General features: G+C 38.2%; 1 protein-coding gene across 8 annotated transcripts in view; it reads right to left on the reverse strand.

Moving 5' to 3' along the window:
- Positions 1-19,746, reverse strand: part of MAP2K5 (mitogen-activated protein kinase kinase 5) — a 271,133-nt gene that overhangs the window by 128,129 nt on the left and 123,258 nt on the right. For all 8 annotated transcript variants that reach the window (XM_019441682.2, XM_019441683.2, XM_019441680.2 and 5 more), the window contains exon 13: positions 15,975-16,023. In XM_019441682.2, the coding sequence (XP_019297227.1) occupies positions 15,975-16,023 (49 nt within the window). The remainder of the gene's footprint in view (positions 1-15,974; positions 16,024-19,746) is intronic.

Raw genomic sequence — 19,746 nt, forward strand, 5'->3', positions numbered from 1 at the left:
ATAAACATTAAAAAAAAAGAGAAATAAGCTTCATCTATTGTAAAACAAAAGGCTTTGGTGAAAAACCAAATTAACTCTAATTCTCTTTGCTTTACATATAAAGTATGTTCCCTAACTTGCAGCAGTCTGATTTTATCTTGGCCAAGAGTTCAACATTGTGTTGGAGAAATTGAGATAAAGGTACAATGCAGGGGCGCCTGGGTAGCTCAGTCAGTTGAGTTTCCAACTCTTGGTTTCAGCTCAGGTCACGATCTCGCAGTTTGTGGATTCAATCCCCATGTCGGGTTCCATGCTGTCAGCAAGGAGACTGCTTGGGATTCTCTCTCTCCTTTTCTTTCTGCCCCTCCCCTACTCGCTCGCTCTCTCCCTCTCTAAAAATAAATCAACTTAAAAAAAAAGGTACAACGCAAAGTGACTCATTTTAAAAATCAGGTTATTTCTTATCTTCTTTCATTTTAGAAAAAAATTTAGTCATTTTATGCAGATAGACTTTTATGGGAATCAGAATAGATTTCTATTGGTCAGACCCTCTCAGACAAGATGACATGGAAAGTGTGTGTGCGCACGTGCACATACATTCGCTCATGTGAGTATGATATACAAGATCATGGGTGACATATGATCTGCCTACACTGACAAGGTTGTTATGAAAACTGAGTGAGACCATGGGCTTAGCAGTGCCCATCGCAGAGCTGGAGCTCAACAAATTGCCAAATAAATGAAAAGAACGGGAGAAACATTTTGTAAACTTGAATGCACTTTGTATACCACTTGTAGAGTTGGTAATGACAATGACTCTCACCCTAGAAAGTCAGGAAGTGGATTATCTAATACACTGAACCAGATGCAGTGCTAAATAAAGTTCACTCTCATTATACAAGCTCTACCTGAAGACAGGCTCCACCAGGATGGCCAGTGCTGTTCAGGGGAGATCACAGAAGAGTTAACAATCACCACACGTGTCTCTTGTCACAATATATGCCCACTCCTTCAGTGAGATTTCACAGTAAGCTGGGCTAGTTATTGATGATGTACTGAATATCTGAGCTGCAGCAGGGACATCCCACATAAATAATAGCCAGTTATGATGCAGTTCTATTTCATAATTTGAAGTGCTTAGCAGATTACTAGAAAGATATCAAGGAGTGAGAAGAATCAAAGAATTTACAAACAGGGTCTCATGTTATGCAGAAGATAGCAGTAGACAGTTTTCTACAGGAGCCTATAATTGAATAAAAATCAGCCTTAAAGTGTTTAAAAATTAAACACAAACTTACCATATAACCCTTGTGGTCACTTTCCTACTCCATATTTAACAAAATATGAGACATCAGTTAACTATACTGATCAAGAGTAAAATGGTTACATCTTCTCAAAACTGGTATGTACCAGATAACCTGATTCACTGTGATTACAAATATTTAAAGAAAAATAGTAACCACCCCCCCATATCTACTCAAGAGATATGAAAACAGAATCAAATAGACTATGAATGGAATATGAATAGAAGATTTATGAATAGAAGCATTATCATAACAGCCCCAAACTTAGACACAAACCAAATGTCTATTAGCAAATGGATGAATAAAATGTGATCTATCCAGAAAATGGATTATTACAAAGGAACGGGCGACACACTGTACAACATGGTGAACCTCAAAAACATTATTTATTGAAAAAAAAATTTTTTTAACGTTTATTTATTTTTGAGACAGAGAGAGACAGAGCATGAACGGGGGAGGGGCAGAGAGAGAGTGAGACACAGAATCGGAAGCAGGCTCCAGGCTCCGAGCCATCAGCCCAGAGCCTGACGCGGGGCTCAAACTCACAGACCGCGAGATCGTGACCTGAGCTGAAGTTGGACGCTTAACCGACTGACCCACCCAGACGCCCCTCAAAAACATTATATTAACGGAAAGAAGTGAAATAGAAAAGATTCTTTTCTAATTGGGAGTTCTTTTTTTTTTTTTAAGTTTATTTATTATTTATTTTGAGAGAGACAGAGAGTGTGAGTAGGGGAGGGGCAGAGAGAAAGGGAGACAGAGAATCCCAAGTAGGCTCCTCACTATCAGCCCAGAACCTGATATGGGGCTCAAACTCACAAAACTGTGAGATCAGGACCTGAGCTGAAACCAAGAGTCAGACGCCTAACTGACTGAGCCACCCAGGCGCCCTGAGATAGAAAATATTTTTTATTGAGGTGTCTGGCTGGCTCATTCAATAGAGCATGCACTCTTGATCTCAGGGTTGTGACTTCAGGCCCCATGTTGGGGATAGAGTTTACTTAAAAAAAAAAAAAAAGAATGAGTGAATGAATGAATGAATGAATGAAAGGAAGGAAAGGAAGGAAAGAAAGAAAATATTTTATACTGTATGATTCTGTTTATATAAAATGTCCAGAAAAGGCAAATCAATAAAGTGAGAAAATAGATTAGTAGCTCCCTGGGGATGGGAGCAGGGACTGCAAATAGGCATGAGGACTTTTTTGGGGGCGATGGAAATGTTCTAAAATGGATTATGGGAATAGCTGCACAATTCTGTCACTTCTTAAAAACCCCTGAATCATACACTTAAAATGGGTGCATTTTATGATATACAGGCTACCTACCAATAAAACTTAAAAAAATCAGCCTTAAAACACAATTTGACTTATTCTCCATAGTGTCTCAGGTGCTTTGTGGCCACCGGGGTCACTTTCCTACTCTACTTATAACTAGATATGAAACACATAGTTAGTTAAACCGACCATATGCTAAATACAAAATGGCAAAACTGATATGCACTAGAAGGCCTGATTGTGGCTATCAATATTTAAAGACACTCATTTTTAGGTGTCACTTCTGCGTGTTTAAGACTATTCCCCCCAAATGACTAAGGCTTTGTATACAAAATGTGAAAACAACTGGTTCAAACATGAAAAATTTGGTCAACCAACCATAGTTGCCTCAATAACCTCCAGAAACTGCTTTGATTTTCAGGCTGGACTGGCTCATTTTTTTTTTCACTGAATTGACCAAACTGACTGTGGAAATTGGTATCATGTTGAGACAACCCATGTTGCCACCCATAACCGCCTCATGCAAGAAACTGTATCTTGACTCATGCTGCATCAATTAGCCATTAAACAATCCACACAAACAGCGTCAAGCTGAAGCTTGCTAATAAAGCTCGGAGCCCACAGGAGCATGGGCTTTCTGCGGCTCTTCACAAAAGCCCCCACCGCCCACAGCCCAGCCCCCGCTCCCAACACAATCAGGGGTCAGAGCGGGGAGGCTACCCTCCGTCAGGATATGGCTGGGTGACAAAGGGGCTGCTCAAAATAGATAAATAAGAGCGCTTTCACTAAACTACAGTTGGAGTTACCCAAGGAGCTTTGTACAGGGATCTACACGTCGATATCCTGGTAAGATTAGCTCCAAAGAAAACCTTGGCTTTGTCGATGCTACCACATGTTTTCTCTTGTCAGAAAAGGAAAGTCACGCAAATTGAGGATTCCCTTCTTGCTGTGATCTATTCATATCAAGGGCTGATGGTATTCTACTTCTGTTCCCTTTTGGACTCCATTTTGTTTGATGCTTAAAATATTTAATTTGCTCCGTGCTTTCCCGGGTAAGCCTCACTGGACGCTTCTAGAAATAGGCACGGGACAATTCTTAAAGGAACATGAGCTCAGTTTTAAAATGTGGCATGTGGCTCTGTGGTGGGATGACAATGAAAGCAGAAATAAACTTCCCTGCAACTTTTCCCTCTATAAAGCAATTACACGGTTTTGCCTGCATGCCAGGAAGCCTCTCTCAGTTTACCAGGAGCCAGAGGACACATTAGCAGGTCTCCCCTCCTGGTAACCTCTCCTAGCACTGTGGCAGGGTACTGCGGCAAAAGCCTCTTACATTATGTTTCATTGTCTCATGAAAAGACAACAACTAATATATTTACCTCGTTATTTCTTGGGGACTACATTCTAATGAATGAGAACAGCAGGTACAATTAGATATAGACTATGCTGACAGTCTGCATTACAAATTCATCTGTGCACAACAGGGACACACATAAGAGAAAACCACAATGCAATATAAAAGTTATTCTAATCACTCCATCATGTAATAAAGGGTAGGTCATCCAAATATTCTTGTAAAGCCTTAAATAAAATTAAGCAGCATAATTAGCTGCGCGAAACGACAGTTATCATCTAGAGTCTCATGATTCAGTTCAGAAAGGAGGCAACAAACCTGGTTTTCTCCTTCACTTACGAGAAAGGCAAAAGACAAACAGCTGATACAAGGCTGATACCAACGGCAAAATGGCTTCTGCCTTCCCTCAATCTTTTCACAGTAAGTAAAGGAGGCTCCCTTCCAGCAAAGTGGATTTTTTTTTAATGTTTATTTATTTTTGAGAGACACAGAGAGAGAGGGAGAGAGAGAGGGGCTGAGCATGAGTGGGGGAGGGGCAGAGAGCAAGAGGGAGACATAGCATGTGATGCAGGCGCCAGGCTCTGAGCTGTTAGCACAGAGCCTGAAGCAGGGCTTGAACCCATGAACCTTGAGATCATGACCTGAGCCGAAGTTGGACGCTTAACTGACTGAGCCACCCAGGTGCCCCCCAACATATATTTTAGATTCCTACCTGGCAATATGTACATATTCAGGTCAGTGTGTGGGAAACACCAGGTGTGGAGGAACAAGTTCCTGGGAGTCAGAAGGGACATATATTCTGCCCCAGCCCTGGAAGAACCTACTTGTCCAAGTCTAAGACACCACAAATTGTTAAGACTCCTACTAACTATGAAGGCTTCTCAGTGAAAAAGGAAAATTACATTAAATGCATAAATAAAAGGTAAGATGCATTTTCATTGCAGATTTGGAGCAGCATGTCTATAAGATCAACTCTGGTAAACTGTTCAAAAGAAATAAAAACTCCAACAGCTAATACTTCTTTGGCACTTGCTGTATGCCCAGCACGGAGTTAAATGCATTATCGTCATACGCATTATTAACTCATTTAGTTCTCATTATAACTGATGAGATAAATATCATTAGCCCCAATATATAGATGAGTAAATTGAGGCTCAAATTAATGAAATTACTTGCCCAAGGCCACACAATTAGAGTCTCCAATCCTAAGTCTTAAGCCTTAACAAACTGCACTATATTTACAAGATCAACCTCATCTGAATGTATAGGTTGGCCTATTATTCCAGCTTTGGCACTGAAGAGCTGACCGATCTTCAGAGGTTTTATTTCAGTCTTTTCCACTTCTTACAGAAAAGTAGATTAGGAGGAAAGTTTGGGGAAGTTTCTAACTATTCTCTCACATAACCTCTTGCTGTTTTCCTCGTGAAGCAGTTATTTGAACCATACAATAGCTGTTATGTCCCAGACATAAGGCTATGACCTCTTTGAGGAACTGACCCAAGGTCACGTAGCAAAGTTGAATGAAGAGGCAGAAGCAGAATTTAAACCCGGGTCTGACCCTAAAACTAGAGCTCTTCGTTAGACCACCAACTACTGATTGCCCTTTTTATGGCTAAATTATTTACCCTTATGGAGCCTCAGTTTCCTCATCTAAAAATGGGGATACAATGATACTTTTCTTGCAAGGTTATCATGAAGCCTGAATGAAATAACGTACACAAAGGATCTAATACAGTAGTGTATGGAAGGCATTCAATGAATGATAACAATTACTGTTGCATGCAGTCTAGAGGAAACTTAATACTCCAACAGCAAAATAATGGATTTTATTTCCATGGTGCTGATCACTTCAAACTATGTCTTGGAGCAAAGAACAGACGTGAAGAGGTCTTCTAACTGCTAAACATTCTGGCAGAATGTTCTATCTTAGGACAAATCTCTTACTTTAATAATAGAAAGGGCAACAAAGGATAACTTTCAATGAAATCCCATAAAACTGTAGTATAATTTTTTCTCTTAGAAAAAATTCTAGGAGAAAAACATTATTCCCAGAAAGACATGATTCAATTCATTCATCTAATAAACATGCACTGGCACACAATCAGTATCATAAATTAACTGTGGCCTCCAACCTCTAACCAAAGAAAGGACCATGACACAGGTGTTCTCCTTCTCCCTCTGATAAGCGCCTAAACTTCATGGTCTGCCTAGGAGACAAAGTGATGATCAGAGCTGAGGGGCTTGGTGAACCAAACATTCATCAAAACCACATACAGAGTACCCTGCTGGGTGGTTGGACAGGGCTCACTGTAAAACCCAGGGGCTCATGTTAGGGTACTATAAAAACCTGTGAGTCAAAACACACAATGATCACATAATCTACTTTAAACCCCAACCCTCCAGCAAGGGAGAAGGATTTTAGGGGAGGTGACAGGGCATAACGACCCTCTCCCACTTGTTTTCCTTCCCTGTGTGCCACATATCTCTTCTCTCTCCTCTAAGGCTTCCAAAGATACTCATTTCAGAATGGGAGGGCAAGGTGGCCTGCATGATTTCCCTGGGTTCTTCATCTTTTTTGATATGTCCTAAAAGGAATGACTATGCTATGATAAATTCTATCACAGATGTAGAGGAGAAAGAAAAACTAAGCCCTCTCAGATTAAGTAGACTACCCAAAAGGCAACTACAATTTTTTTTAAATTAAGCTTTTTATTTTGAGAAAATTATAAACTCACATGCAGTTCAAGACATAATAGAGACATCCTGTATTCCCTCTGTCCATGGTAACATCTTGTAAAACTACACTACAATATCATAAACAGGGTATTGACACTGATAGAGTCAAGACAGACAACGTGCCCAACACCATACCCTTTTACAGCCACACCCACTTCCCTCTGGCTCCCGAACCCTCTCGTTAGCTCCTGGAAACCACTAATCTACTCTCCATTTCTATAATTTTGTCACCTAAAAAATATGAAAATAGAATCATATAGTATGCAATATTTTGTGCCTGGTTTTTTTTCACTCAGCATAATTCTATGGAAAGTCATCCAGGTTATATATACCAATAGCTCAGTCCTTCTCATTGCTGAGTAATATTATACAGTATAAATGTACCACAGGTTGTTTCATTATTCACTCACTAGAGGACACATGGGTTGTTTCCAGTTTTGGGCTACTGTGAACAAAGCTGCTATCAACATTTGTGTACAGGTTTTTGTGTGAACCCAAGTCTTCATTTCTTTGGGACAAAGAGTCCCAAAAGGACTCGGGAGTGCAAATGCTGGGTTGTATGTAGTTGCATGCTTAAATTTTTAAGACATGCCAAACTGTTTTCCCCTGGGCTATATCACTTTATATTCCTGTCAGCAATTTAAATTTTCTACACTTTGGTAGGTATGTAGTAATATTTCGTTGCGGTTTTAATTTGGCTAATGATGCTGAACATCCTTTCATGTGCTTATCTGCCATTTGTATATCCTCTGCAGTGGAATGTCTCTTCATGTCTTTTTACTGTTGAGTTTTCAGAGTTCTTTATATATTCTAGACACATACTCTTTTATAAGAACACTTTTAAGTAATGCCATATGGGGTTTCTTGTCTTTTGAAGATCGTTACCACAAATACAGAAATCCCCAGTGATTACTGGAGGCAAGGAGAATGAATGACCAACGTGGGGAAGGAGGCTGAATTTCTAGAAGCGTTCATTCGTGTGGATAGTAAGAGCTGGAGAAAAACCAACAACCCACAGTCGTTAAACTAGTTTGTTTACCTCAGTTAATGGGCTAAGTCTATTTTTTTTTTTTCAAGAACACAAATGTTTGTGAGTTATGATCTACTACAGCACTGGCATGTGATTGATATTTACGTTTAAAGGACAGTATTCACAGGATTGAAAAACAGGAACCACGGCAACTGTGCTTCCATCACTAGCACTTGCTTAACATAAATGCCCCTTCCAGACACATTTGACTGAAACAGTCACAGAGCTCAGGGCAAGAGCCCCCACACCTCAGTTCTCTCATTCTCTCATGTTGCAACATAAAACCAATGGAAGGACGATTCCTTTCTAAATGACTTGGGTTGCCCAAACACTAACCAACTCTTAAAACAAAAACAAAAACAAAAACAAAAACAAAAACAAAAACAAAAACAAAAACAAAAACTGTGGCTGCTCCTCCAGATGGCAAAAATATGGCTTAGATTAAAAACTCATGGGGCGCCTGGGTGGCTCAGTTGGTTAAGCGGCCGACTTTGGCTCAGGTCATGATTTCGCGGTCCGTGGGTTCGAGCCCCGTGTCGGGCCCTGTGCTGACAGCTCGAAGCCTGCAGCCTGTTTCGGATTCTGTGTCTCCGTCTCTCTGACCCTCCCCCATTCATGCTCTGTCTCTCTCCGTCTCAAAAATAAATAGATGTTTAAAAAATAAATAAATAAATAAATAAAATAAAAACTCACTATAACCTATGGGTAAGCACACAATGAGTTACATCTCTACTAAAGAGGTTGTTATGAAAATTCTGTGCACATTTTTCATAAGTTACTTAAAATTAACCAGGTTCATTTTCTATTGAAGGCAATGCTTTCCAACAGTCCTTTCCCTAATCACTTTTTCCAGCAAATGATCATTCCCTAATTAGTTTTTGCCAAAATCCCAACTTTTGATAGACACTAAGGTATTGTTTTACACTGCCACTTTGACAACAAAATTTATTTCCTGAGGGATTCAAAGGTCTTACTTCTATCATCCATTCCTCTTCTCTTGTTTAATAAACATAATAAAACAATTTTGGAACATAATACAAATACTACTGTAGCACTTTTTAAATCTTAAAATTTATACTGATCTCATTTAATAGGCATTCACAAATATATACAGCATTTACCTGCCTACACTCTTGGATTATCAGCCTGCAGTTCTCTTCCACGTTCCTTCCTTAAAAAAGAATGCCCTTGCACGAGACCTTCTTGTACCTTTTTTGGCAAGTTCCTATGGATCTATAATTATTTCAAAATAAAAAGATTTAAAAAAATGCCCTTGCTTTCCATCCAAGTTGTGTATCAACATGTTCTTTTTATAATTCTTTGTTAATGAAAATACTTTATTTCAGTATACTCTATAGTGTAAAAACCCTTTCCCCTTAAAGATGTCTTTTGATTTTACTACACAAGTCTGGTTTAGAAAGCAACCATTGTCTTAGCTACGCCACATGTGTTAATTTTCAATTATTTGTTTGCATTTCAGTCTCTTATCTTCATTTCTAAAATATTTCATATTTCCTAGAATTCCCCACTTTGAAGGAACACAAAACAGTTTATACATATCAAGCACTTCAGGCAGTATCTGGTACAGAGTAATGCTTAATAAATATTCATTATTATATACTATCACTACTACTATTGTTATTTTCATAGCATAATCTACTCTTGGGGAATTACCAATCTTTTTCTTTCTTGTCCCATACACCTCTCTGATTTGCCTTGTTCCCTTACCTTGCTAGCATGTCATACTTCCGTCTTTCCTGGATTGCAGAATCCAAGATCCTAGTGCTTGAAGGAACTTGAGTGATCACCTAGCCATCCCCTCAATGTATATATGAGGAAACTGAGGCACAGAGAGGAGAGACCTGCCTTTATAGGGTCACACAATGAGGCAGTCAATCAGTGTGACCGAATTGAAAATTCAAACAAAGCTTTTTACTCCTTCCTAGAAATTAAGCTTTTTACATTTTTTTTTATGTTTGTTTATTTTTGAGACAGAGAGAAACAGCATGGGTGGGGTAGGGGCAGAGACAGAGGGAGACACAGAATCCGAAGCAGGCTCCAGGCTCTGAGCTGACAGCACAGAGCCCAACACGGGGCTCGAACCCACCAACTGCGAGATCATGACCTGTGCCGAAGTCGAACGCTCAACCGACTGAGCCACCCAGGCGCCCCTAGAAATTAAGCTTTTTAAATTGTCCAAGTCAGGCCAAGTCAGTGCTGCACCCTGTAGTTCTTTACTAATATCCAAGGGAACAAAATGGCTGAACTAACGAAAGGAAATTTTGTCCAATTTCCGGATGCTCTCAATTGCTGGCCAATGACAGCAGGAACTTTTACATTTCTCTCTCTCTTTCTGACACTGCAAATGTCCTTTAAATCATGAGGGATTTTTTTTGCCCAACTTACTGATTTGCTAGACCAAACCTAGGTAGGATTGTTCAAGAATGATGAGGTATGGTAATAATGACAGAATCCCCAAGACCTTTGAAAGAAAGGTTTGTCTTTTTCATAGGGGAAACTTCTTTCTCAAGTACAGCTTCTACCACACTGCTAAGAAGAGACTTCCTTCTTTCTCTCTTTTTTTTCTTTACAGCCTGAGATACTATGGTAAAATTCACTCTTTCTGGGCATATAGGTCTATGTGTTCTAACAAATGCTACAGTTGTGTAAACCACTAGCGAAATCAAGATATAGAACATTTCTAACACTCCCCCAAATTCCCTCATAGCTTTATAGTCAACCCATGCTCTACCCCTTGGCAACCACCTATGCATTTTCTATCCACATAGTTTTGCCTTTTCCAAAATGTCATATAAGTGGACTACACAACAGGCAGCCGATTGAGCCTGGCTTCTTTCACTCAGCAGAAAGTATGTGATACCCATCCATGTTGCTGCATATATCAGTAGTTTGTTCCCTCTAATTACTGACTGGTATGGCACTGCCCGGCTTAACTACAGCTTGTTTGTTCATTCACCGTCTAGAAGTCATCTGAACTGTTTCCAGTTTGGGGGGTCATGAATAAAAGCCACCAGGAGTGGGGCTGCTGGCTCATGTTGCAGGAGAGCGCCAAGCCGCTTCCCATTTCGTAGTTCCACTGGCAACGCAGGAGAGTTTCAGCTGCTGCTGTATTCTTGTCAGCACTTATATTATCAGTTTTTTCTTTAATTTTAATGAAGGGCTCCCTTTTAGAAAAAAGTAGCAGGAAACATTTTTTAGCATTCTGAACAACCACTGAAACTTCAAGTAACCTTTCTTGACTCCTTTCTTTCTCTTAACACCGACAAGCAATCTGTTGGGAAATTCTGTCGATTCTACCCTTAGAATATATCCAGAATCTGACCACTTCTACCCATCTTCACAACTGTCTCCCTGGTCTAAGCCCCTGTGACCCACCTGGATTATGCAACTGTTCCTAACGGCTGCTTCTGCCCTCAGCCGCAGACACAATGGCTTCCTCGCTGTTCTGTGAACACTCCAGACGCATCCCACCTGGTGTCTTCTGCTCTAACTTCCTCCATCAACCTACTTGACTAGCTCCTCTCCTCCTTCAAGCCTCTGCTGCTGTCTCATCTTCTCTATGAGGCCTACCTGGTCAACACTGCAACCTACCCTTGGCCTGCCCCAAGCCTGATCTCCTTTTTCTTTTCTCCATGTTAGTAACCACCTTCTAACACTCTGTATTTTTTCTTACATTTATTTTTCATGGATTCTTTCCCAAGCCTGCCCCATCCCTGCTAGAATGCGTTCCACAAGTATAGAAATCTTTCATTTTTTATATTGATGTATTCCAAGTACTTAGAGCAGTGCCTGGAGCATAGTAGGTATTAAATAAATAGTTGCTAGATGAACGAACTAACAACATGACTTTGGCATCTAAGGTAGCACCAATTGGAAGATCTGTGTGAGGCCAGATTTATCAAAAGTAAAGACAGGGGTAGAAGAGAACATTTCTAACATGCACGCTGGAAACACAAGACTTAGTGTCTCCAAATAAAAATCTATTCACATAGCATTTGCCTTCAGAATAACATTAAAAAATTAAAAAATATATAAGTAATATAAAAAATATTAAAAAGCTCTCCTACTAGAGAAAATAGTTCATATATACAAAAAATGTCTTGGGACATCAACAACCTAGGTTTTTTTTCTTTCTATAAACTTCCCCATCTGTATAAGATTGCCCCAGCCTGATTGCCAATTTTATTTTCTTAATCTAAGCTCTATTCTCATTACCCTTCCGTTTCTATTTTTTATCCTCAGGGAAAGAGAGAGCAGTTACTGCCAGGGCATTCTCACATCTTCCAAAGAAATGGCATAGGTGTTAATCTTGTATTTATGTTTGATGTGGGTAATGATGGCTATGACTGGAGCTGCAGCTTTATTAATATGCAGGGCTCTCACCTCATTAGTGGCGATGTATGTTTTGAAGTTAAGCTGCAATGTTTGCTGTAATGTCAAATCTGGTCTACCAGACTTTCTCACTGTTCATTTTCTTTGTTTTTACCCAGTCAGTACACGTTATGCTTATGGGACTCACACATGTGCTATTTAATAAAGACAATTTTCCACAGTAGTTAATCTTGGTGGAACTTTCAAGCATTTTTAATAATTATGTCCTCATGTGATATCACGTGTCTATCTTAGAGAAAAGATTTTCATAATGTTTGACCTGGTAATACAAAGAATAATAAACTCTATTCCTGGCTCGATCTGGAAGTGGTACATGCTTACTAACTTAAAGTGATTAATTCATAGTTATTATATAATAAAAACTTGCATTCATTATCAGGCTTTCATAGTTTATGAAGTACTTTCACATATATCTCAACCAAATCTTTCAAAGAACAAAATAAATAAAACTTTATTGAATATAATACTTGATAATCCATTATGAACAGAAACTGTTATACTTCAATTCTTAAAGAAAATTTCCAGTTGACATAATACACACAAAGAAACTAACCTGTACCAGACTAACAAGCCTCATGGGGTGGGTGGTCTGTCACTGCCGCTGCTCAGGTGTCCTTCCCTTCTACAGTCCTCACTGCCTATGCACTGCAGAGAAGACTCTTAATGTTCACCAGCTTGTCTGGACGTCATTAACTGGGTTTTACTCATTCCAAAAGATACTATACATGTATGTGAGTGTGTGTGTGTGTATACACATATATATGTATGTGTGTGTGTGTCTGTGTATATATATATATATATATGTATCTATATCTATATCTATATCTATATCTATATCTATATCTATATCTATATCTATATATTTTTTTAAGCTAAAACTCCAGGACCACAGTATTCCAAGGAAGCTATTTAAATGTGAGATATCGTTTTTTGCCTTTTTTCTCATTAGGTAACTGAATAAATCTCTATTTCTTAATCTTTTAAAGTCTGTGTTCACAAGTACAAGACCCTGGCTCTAGGGGCAGCATTTGTGGGGAAGAAAATGACGATGGGAAGTGAACACAGGTATTTAGATCAAGACAAAGAAGAAAGAAACTCAGATGGCTCATGAGTGTTTCTCGGTACCCTCTTGTTTTCATTCTGTTCTCAAAGTCCCTGTATCCACCCCCACCCCCCGCAGAAGGACCACCGCCTTTGATTTGACAATGTGACACATATTCAGCTAGAATTCCCATCATCATTCATTTAGAGAAAGCAAAAATGAATATATGGGCTTTTAAGAAGGTACAGCAATGAGCTTATACAGCAAAAGTGTATAAACAAGTATATTACCTATTTAATTGCCTTAGTTGAACTTAGAAGCTCTGATCTTTAATTGCCTGATTGAACTGATCTAAAAGCTATAATTTTTTAATCAGGGAGAAAATTAAATAGCTTTCTGGTAAATAAAAAGGCATCTTTAATCTTATTTTTATGGAATCCAAGTTATTAAATATGGACAAAACCTCTAAAATATTAAGTTAATGACTCAATCTAGAGTAAATTTCTCATTACAATGCTTCACAAAAGTCTTCAGGGACACCTGGCTTCGTCCACTCTTCAATAAAAACACATGCTTTTAATCCAGAAGGTAAAAGTTTTCACGAATAACTAGGAAACTCAAAAGCAAAGTGTATAGAGATATTTAATGAGGTATATTACCACCGCATCTTATTTCTTTAGCTGAGTACCCATAATTACTGGGGAATAACTGTTCATCTGCACTGTAATTCATTAGTCTTTCCATCTAGACAGATGCAGATGCACATTCACTCCCTGGTGTTTATTTACGACTGAAATCCCTTGGGAGGGTTTCTTGGCCTATTACCAGTGCCCCCACTCAGCCCCTCACAGTATTGTCTTCCCTTAACTAGTAGCATTTTACAGTGGGTTACACCGTAGGAAGGGAGCTAGCCAGCAAAGACTGAAAAGAAAAGTTCAGGATTCCTTTTTGAAATCTTTATATCCTCCATCAGGAAAACCACCAAGATCACCTAGGTATGTGAAGCAATCTCTTAAGGAACAGGGTTTGATGATATCTGAAACATGAATAAGAGGAAGGGATGCAATTGTATAGAAAGTGAAGGTTTTGCATTAAGTGATCAAAGAAGCTTTTCTTTGCTCAAGCTGCATCCGGAGCTGGGAAGAACCAACCGGCCTCTGAGAGGCTGTGGTCAACCACACTTGCCAAAGTGATCACAGATGGTTGTTCTGGGAATCTGACAGACACCTTAGACTTCACTTTTAGATCCCAGGCATAATCTTCCAAAGAAAAATTCAATTATTTTTCCAAAACAAAGGGTGAAATTAAAACCAATCATTGCAAAGAAGAAAAACCAACGATGACTGCAGAATAACCAAACAGTATTTCCCTATCCACTATATATAGTTCTTAGTGCCACAATGAACGCTCCTAGAGAAAGTTATGACTAGGGAGAATTCACTATAAGCCAGAAGTATGCTGTATGCCTACAGTGTAGGATGATCCTAAGGATCACTTTAATAGTAACATTTGCATTTCCATGGCAAGGTCCTTTTAATGAAGGTTTTGCTATGGAGAATTGATGACTTCCTTTACTTCCTTTGTCAAATGGATAGCAGATGTCCATAAAGATCAATACAATGACAAGAACTGACCACTGTGTTAACTTCTATTAAAATGGCCATAACCACATGGGTTAATGAGTATAGGGAACAGAAGCAATACAGGTCATGTGATGTTAAATACCATTCTCTCTTAACCTTGGAGCTGAAAATGCTCCATTTCTTTTTTCTCACCCACCAGATGTGTTCACATGATGATTTCTTCCCAGGAAAAGTAACACTGACACAACTCAGCTCACTCTCCCTACATCTATCTACATTTTGTACCAACTACACCCTAGAGATAGACTGGACTGGCTTTAAGGGAAAATTTGGATCATGATTCCATTTAATCTGCATAAACACCTTCAAGAACTGCAAATTTTGCTTGTCAAAATTTACACACCCTCTTCAAGAGGGGACGAGGGATTTAGGAAGAAATCTGAAATCACTAGGATAGTAAAACTGCCACAACAAAAAACAACCCTTAGTGACAGATGTGATAGCACAATTGGAGGCATCAGTTGTTTACTCACTCTCAAAGCTTATACCTTTTTAAAAAAAAAAGTCCCTTTAATCACATGTAATGTGTATGCTGGTGCATTCCCCAAATGTGCATAAAGCAAGGCTGAGCAGATGTGTAAAACTAAACAGGACTGTTAGTAACATGAGGCCCGGAAGTGGCTTTGCTATAGTCTGTTTCTCACTTAATAATTTGCTCCAAATGAATTCAGACATTTTGGAAATGTTGGAAAACACAACGGGAACTTGTTTTTGCAGCATTTATTTAATTGATCATTCTTCTCAAGTGTTCTGTCAATAGACCCAGAGACTAATTTCTGATGCATTCACCAACTCCTTGTTTAAAGTTTCCCTTTCAAGGTATGTGAAGCCATCTCTTAAGGAACTGTGTATGATGATATCTAAAATGTTAATAAGGGGAAGGGATGCAATTGTACAGAAAGTGAAGGTTTTGCATTAACTAGAGTTAAGATTAAAAATAAGATCCTGTCATTTTCAAATACTATGTTATGAAATACCTTTACGTGTTTGGTAAACATCTACAAAAATATCAAGTTTATAATCTAAATCAGAGTAGTTGAAGGAGAAGATAAGAAAAACATTTAGAAAGCAGCCATCTTTTGATTACCAAATATATCAGCTGGCTTAAATAGCAGATCATGTATTTTAAAATGAAGGTATCCTGGAGTGGTCCGCACTCAATGTCAAATTAAGTTAGAGCTCGTAAGCTCAGTACATACCTCTATGTAAAATCTTTAAACTCCACAAATAGGTAAGGCCTTTAACAACCTAAATTTAAGAAAGAGAAACAGTACAATGATGATTTTTATCAGGAACTTTCCATATTTAAACATATAATCATATCAACCATAACTCTTCCTTTAAAACTCTAAAAACCAATAAACATTTATTGAACATCTCCCATTTCTGTGCCAGGTTCTTGGAGGATGCCAAATGTATAAGCTACAGGTTTCTTCTCTAATGGGCTTTCAATGTTCTGAAGATAAGGCATGATTAATGAAAAAAATAAGTGTATGTGCATGGAAAATGACCTAGAAGTACATCTACTAAGTTCTCAGTGGTGGAATGGATGGGGGAAAAAAAGGACAGGAAAAAGGGACAAAGATTTTCATTTTTTTTCTATACTTTTATACACAGAATTTTTTAAAAAGTCATGACATTTAAGGGGTGCCTGGGTGGCTCAGTTGGTTAAGCGTCCAACTCTTGGTTTCGGCTCAGGTCACGATCTCATGGTTCATGGGTTCAAGCCCCACATCAGGCTTCGTGCTAACAGCATGGAGCCTGCTGGGATTCTCTCTTTCCCTCTCTCTCTCCCTCTCTCTCTCTCTCTCTCTCTCTCTCTCTCTGCTTCTCCTCTGCTCTGTCTCTCAAAATAAATAAACTAAAAAAAAAAAAAAAGTCATGACATTTAAGACCAAGGAAAGATATTTTTAAAAAGTTGGCTAATGAAAGCAATCTCTGTCAGTAATCAGGATTGCTTTTCCTGTCAGTATTCAGGAAGGCTTTACTAAAGTTCTGGGCCCTAAGAAACAGATTCAACTGATGTGATGAAAAGAGAAGAAAGTGTTCAGGCCAGGATAAAAATATACAACCAAAGTGTTGGGGCCATGTACTCTTCCAAAAAATCAAGGTCAGGAAAACAAAGAAACACTGAGACTACTCCAAGTTAACAGAGACCAGAGACATGACAACTAAATGCAGTATATAATCCTAGACTGGATGCTGGACAAGAAATTTTTTTCTTTTGTTCTATAATGGGTATTACTGGACAACTGTCAAAATCTAAGTCAGGACTGTTGATTATATAACAGTATTGTACCATTGCTAATTTCCTGATTTTGATCAGTATACAGCAAGGATGTGAGAGAATACCCTTATTCTCAAGAAATATACACCTTAAGTATTTACGGGTAAAGGGTCATGACGTCTGCAACTTACTCTCAAATGTTACAGGGAAAAAAATACATACATACACACATATATATATGTATATGTATATATACACACATACACACACACATATACATATATATATACATACAGTAAAACCTTAGATTGTGAGTAACTTGTCCTATGAATGTTCCACAAGACAAGCAAACATTTCTAATAAATTTTAACTCGATAAACGAGCGATGTCTTGCAATATGAGTAGTATCTGACACCGAACATCACATGATCACGACTGAGCCAAAGGCTCTCACTCTCTCCCACTGCCAGGATCGTGGGTGATCGTCTCCCATGCTCAGATGCTCAGTCTCAGGCCACAGTGTTTGGCAGAAGTCAGTGATTTTTCAGAACATTGGAAGGTGCCCACAACTGGCACTTGTGTATTTTTGGTCATTTCAAAGCACCTATGGACAGTCCTTTGCTTTTCCATACAAGAGTAAGTTTAGGGATGCTTTGCTTCATTCTAGGTCAGGCTGCCTGCAGATATAGACCCTTTCCTCTGCTGTTTTATTGCCAGTTACACTAAATACAGTATCTGACAAGAGTTTTTTAACATTGTACCTTAGTCAACATCTGTGAGAGCATATACAATGTCCCCCATGCAGAAAAAGATTCCATTGAGCCAATAGATAGCAGTGATTCCATTAGTGATAGTGAAAGTTGTCCTGCACAATAACCCTCCTCTCTCTTGTCTTCCTCATACCAGCCACGAAGGTTTTCAAAGGTACGTGCAGGTTAATTTGTTTATTTTTCTTTATATTTTGTATTTTCTTTAACATTTTGTATTACATTATAGTATTATAATCATTCTCTTTTTAATATAATTTTCTAATGCTTATTTAGTTTTTACAGAGAGAGAGAGAGAGACAGAGAGTGAGTGGGGGTGGGGCAGAGAGAGAGGGAGACACAGAATCTAAAGTGGGCTCCAGGCTCTGAGCTGGACACTTAACCAACTGTGAGGCACCCAGGTGCCCCTTGTAACCATTCTTATATGAATATTTTGGGGTTGTAGAACAAATCATCTGAGTTTACATTATTTCTTATGGGGAAATTCACTTTTATATACAAGTGCTTTGGATTACAAGCATGTTTCCAGAATGAATTACGCTCTCAAACCAAGGGGTGTGTGTGTGTGTGTGGTTGTGCGTATTTTTAAAACCAAACGTAGTTAACTGTTGACAACTGGGAAATCTGGAGGAAGCATCTTACAACTTTTCTGTAAGTTTAAAATAGTTTAAAAAAAAGTTTCTAAAAAAATGTTTTAAATGATATTAGGGTAGGAAAGAACAAAGTATATCAAGATGATCAGCCTCACAAGCCAGTCTGGCAGGTGCAAGTGTAGACTCACATAGAAAATACTGAAAGGGCAGGACAAGATAATAAAGTGAGAAAATAAAAACATTCACATTAGATTGGATTTTTGATTGAACAGCCTGTGTTAAGAATAGTCAAATAAGATTCTGAAAAAAAAAAAAAAAAAGTTTCTAAGACCCTAAGTATGTGGGTTACAAGTTCTACCTTCTATGTGGGAAGTTTAATCACTAATCTTTTGTAAAAATATTTATATAGAAATTGTTATAAAAGGGGAAGCACATGTTTTTATTCACACCGACTGACCCTATATGCAGATGAGTGTGAATTTAACAATTTCAAGGTTGACTATTCATAATTACGTATCAGATACAATGCATGAACCACTATCACTCAAAATTTACTCAAGAATTTAAAAGTACTCATCATATTAGAACATTTTAGGTGAGTCAGGAGTATAAGAACAAGGAAATCTACCATTATGAGGAGTAACTGAGTGATTTATGTATTTTTGAAAATGATGAAAAGAAGCCTAGAGCTAAATACACAAGGATTTTAGTTGATCAAGAAAGACTATGAGCAATTCTAAAAACAGAAATGCACAGGAAGAAACCCAATTTCTAAATACTAAAGATCTAGAAGAAGGTAAAATCTACATCAATTAAGGCTGAGCAGAAATTGACATATTCTCATTGTTTTCTTAGACAGGGATGTACTCCTGAAAGATTTGCTAGCAAGGTATGATTATTTCCATGATAAGTTCGTCTGTTTTAAGAGAACAGAATATATATTTATAGCAAATCATTTCTTCCAGGATTTGGAAAAAGTGGCATTACAATAAAACACATATGTTCTGGACAGTAAGATAGTAAAAAAAAGAAAGAAAAAGAAACTACCAAAATAGTAAAATGGCAACCAATAGGAGGAGGAAATAAGACAAAAATATTTCCTTAAATGTTTATTAAAATAACATCAATAACGAAAACAATTTTCTCTTTGAGTAGTAGGATAAGGCTATCTTATTTGGCATGGAAATAATCACCTCTGAGTTGGGAAATAGGGTTAAACTTTTCAACTTATAAGGTTAGTTGCATATTATAAAACCTTCCCATCAAAGATGGTTCACCACTAAAAATCAGTCCACAAAAAAATGAATAACCAGAAAACACACAAGGGGAAGGCAAACCATTATATATTCAGATCAGGCAGGAAAAAAGTAAAACAAATACTGAT

This window comes from Panthera pardus, unplaced genomic scaffold (genome assembly GCF_024362965.1).
Source record: "Panthera pardus isolate Hobbes unplaced genomic scaffold, ASM2436296v1 HiC_scaffold_24, whole genome shotgun sequence".
Lineage (NCBI taxonomy): Eukaryota > Metazoa > Chordata > Mammalia > Carnivora > Felidae > Panthera > Panthera pardus.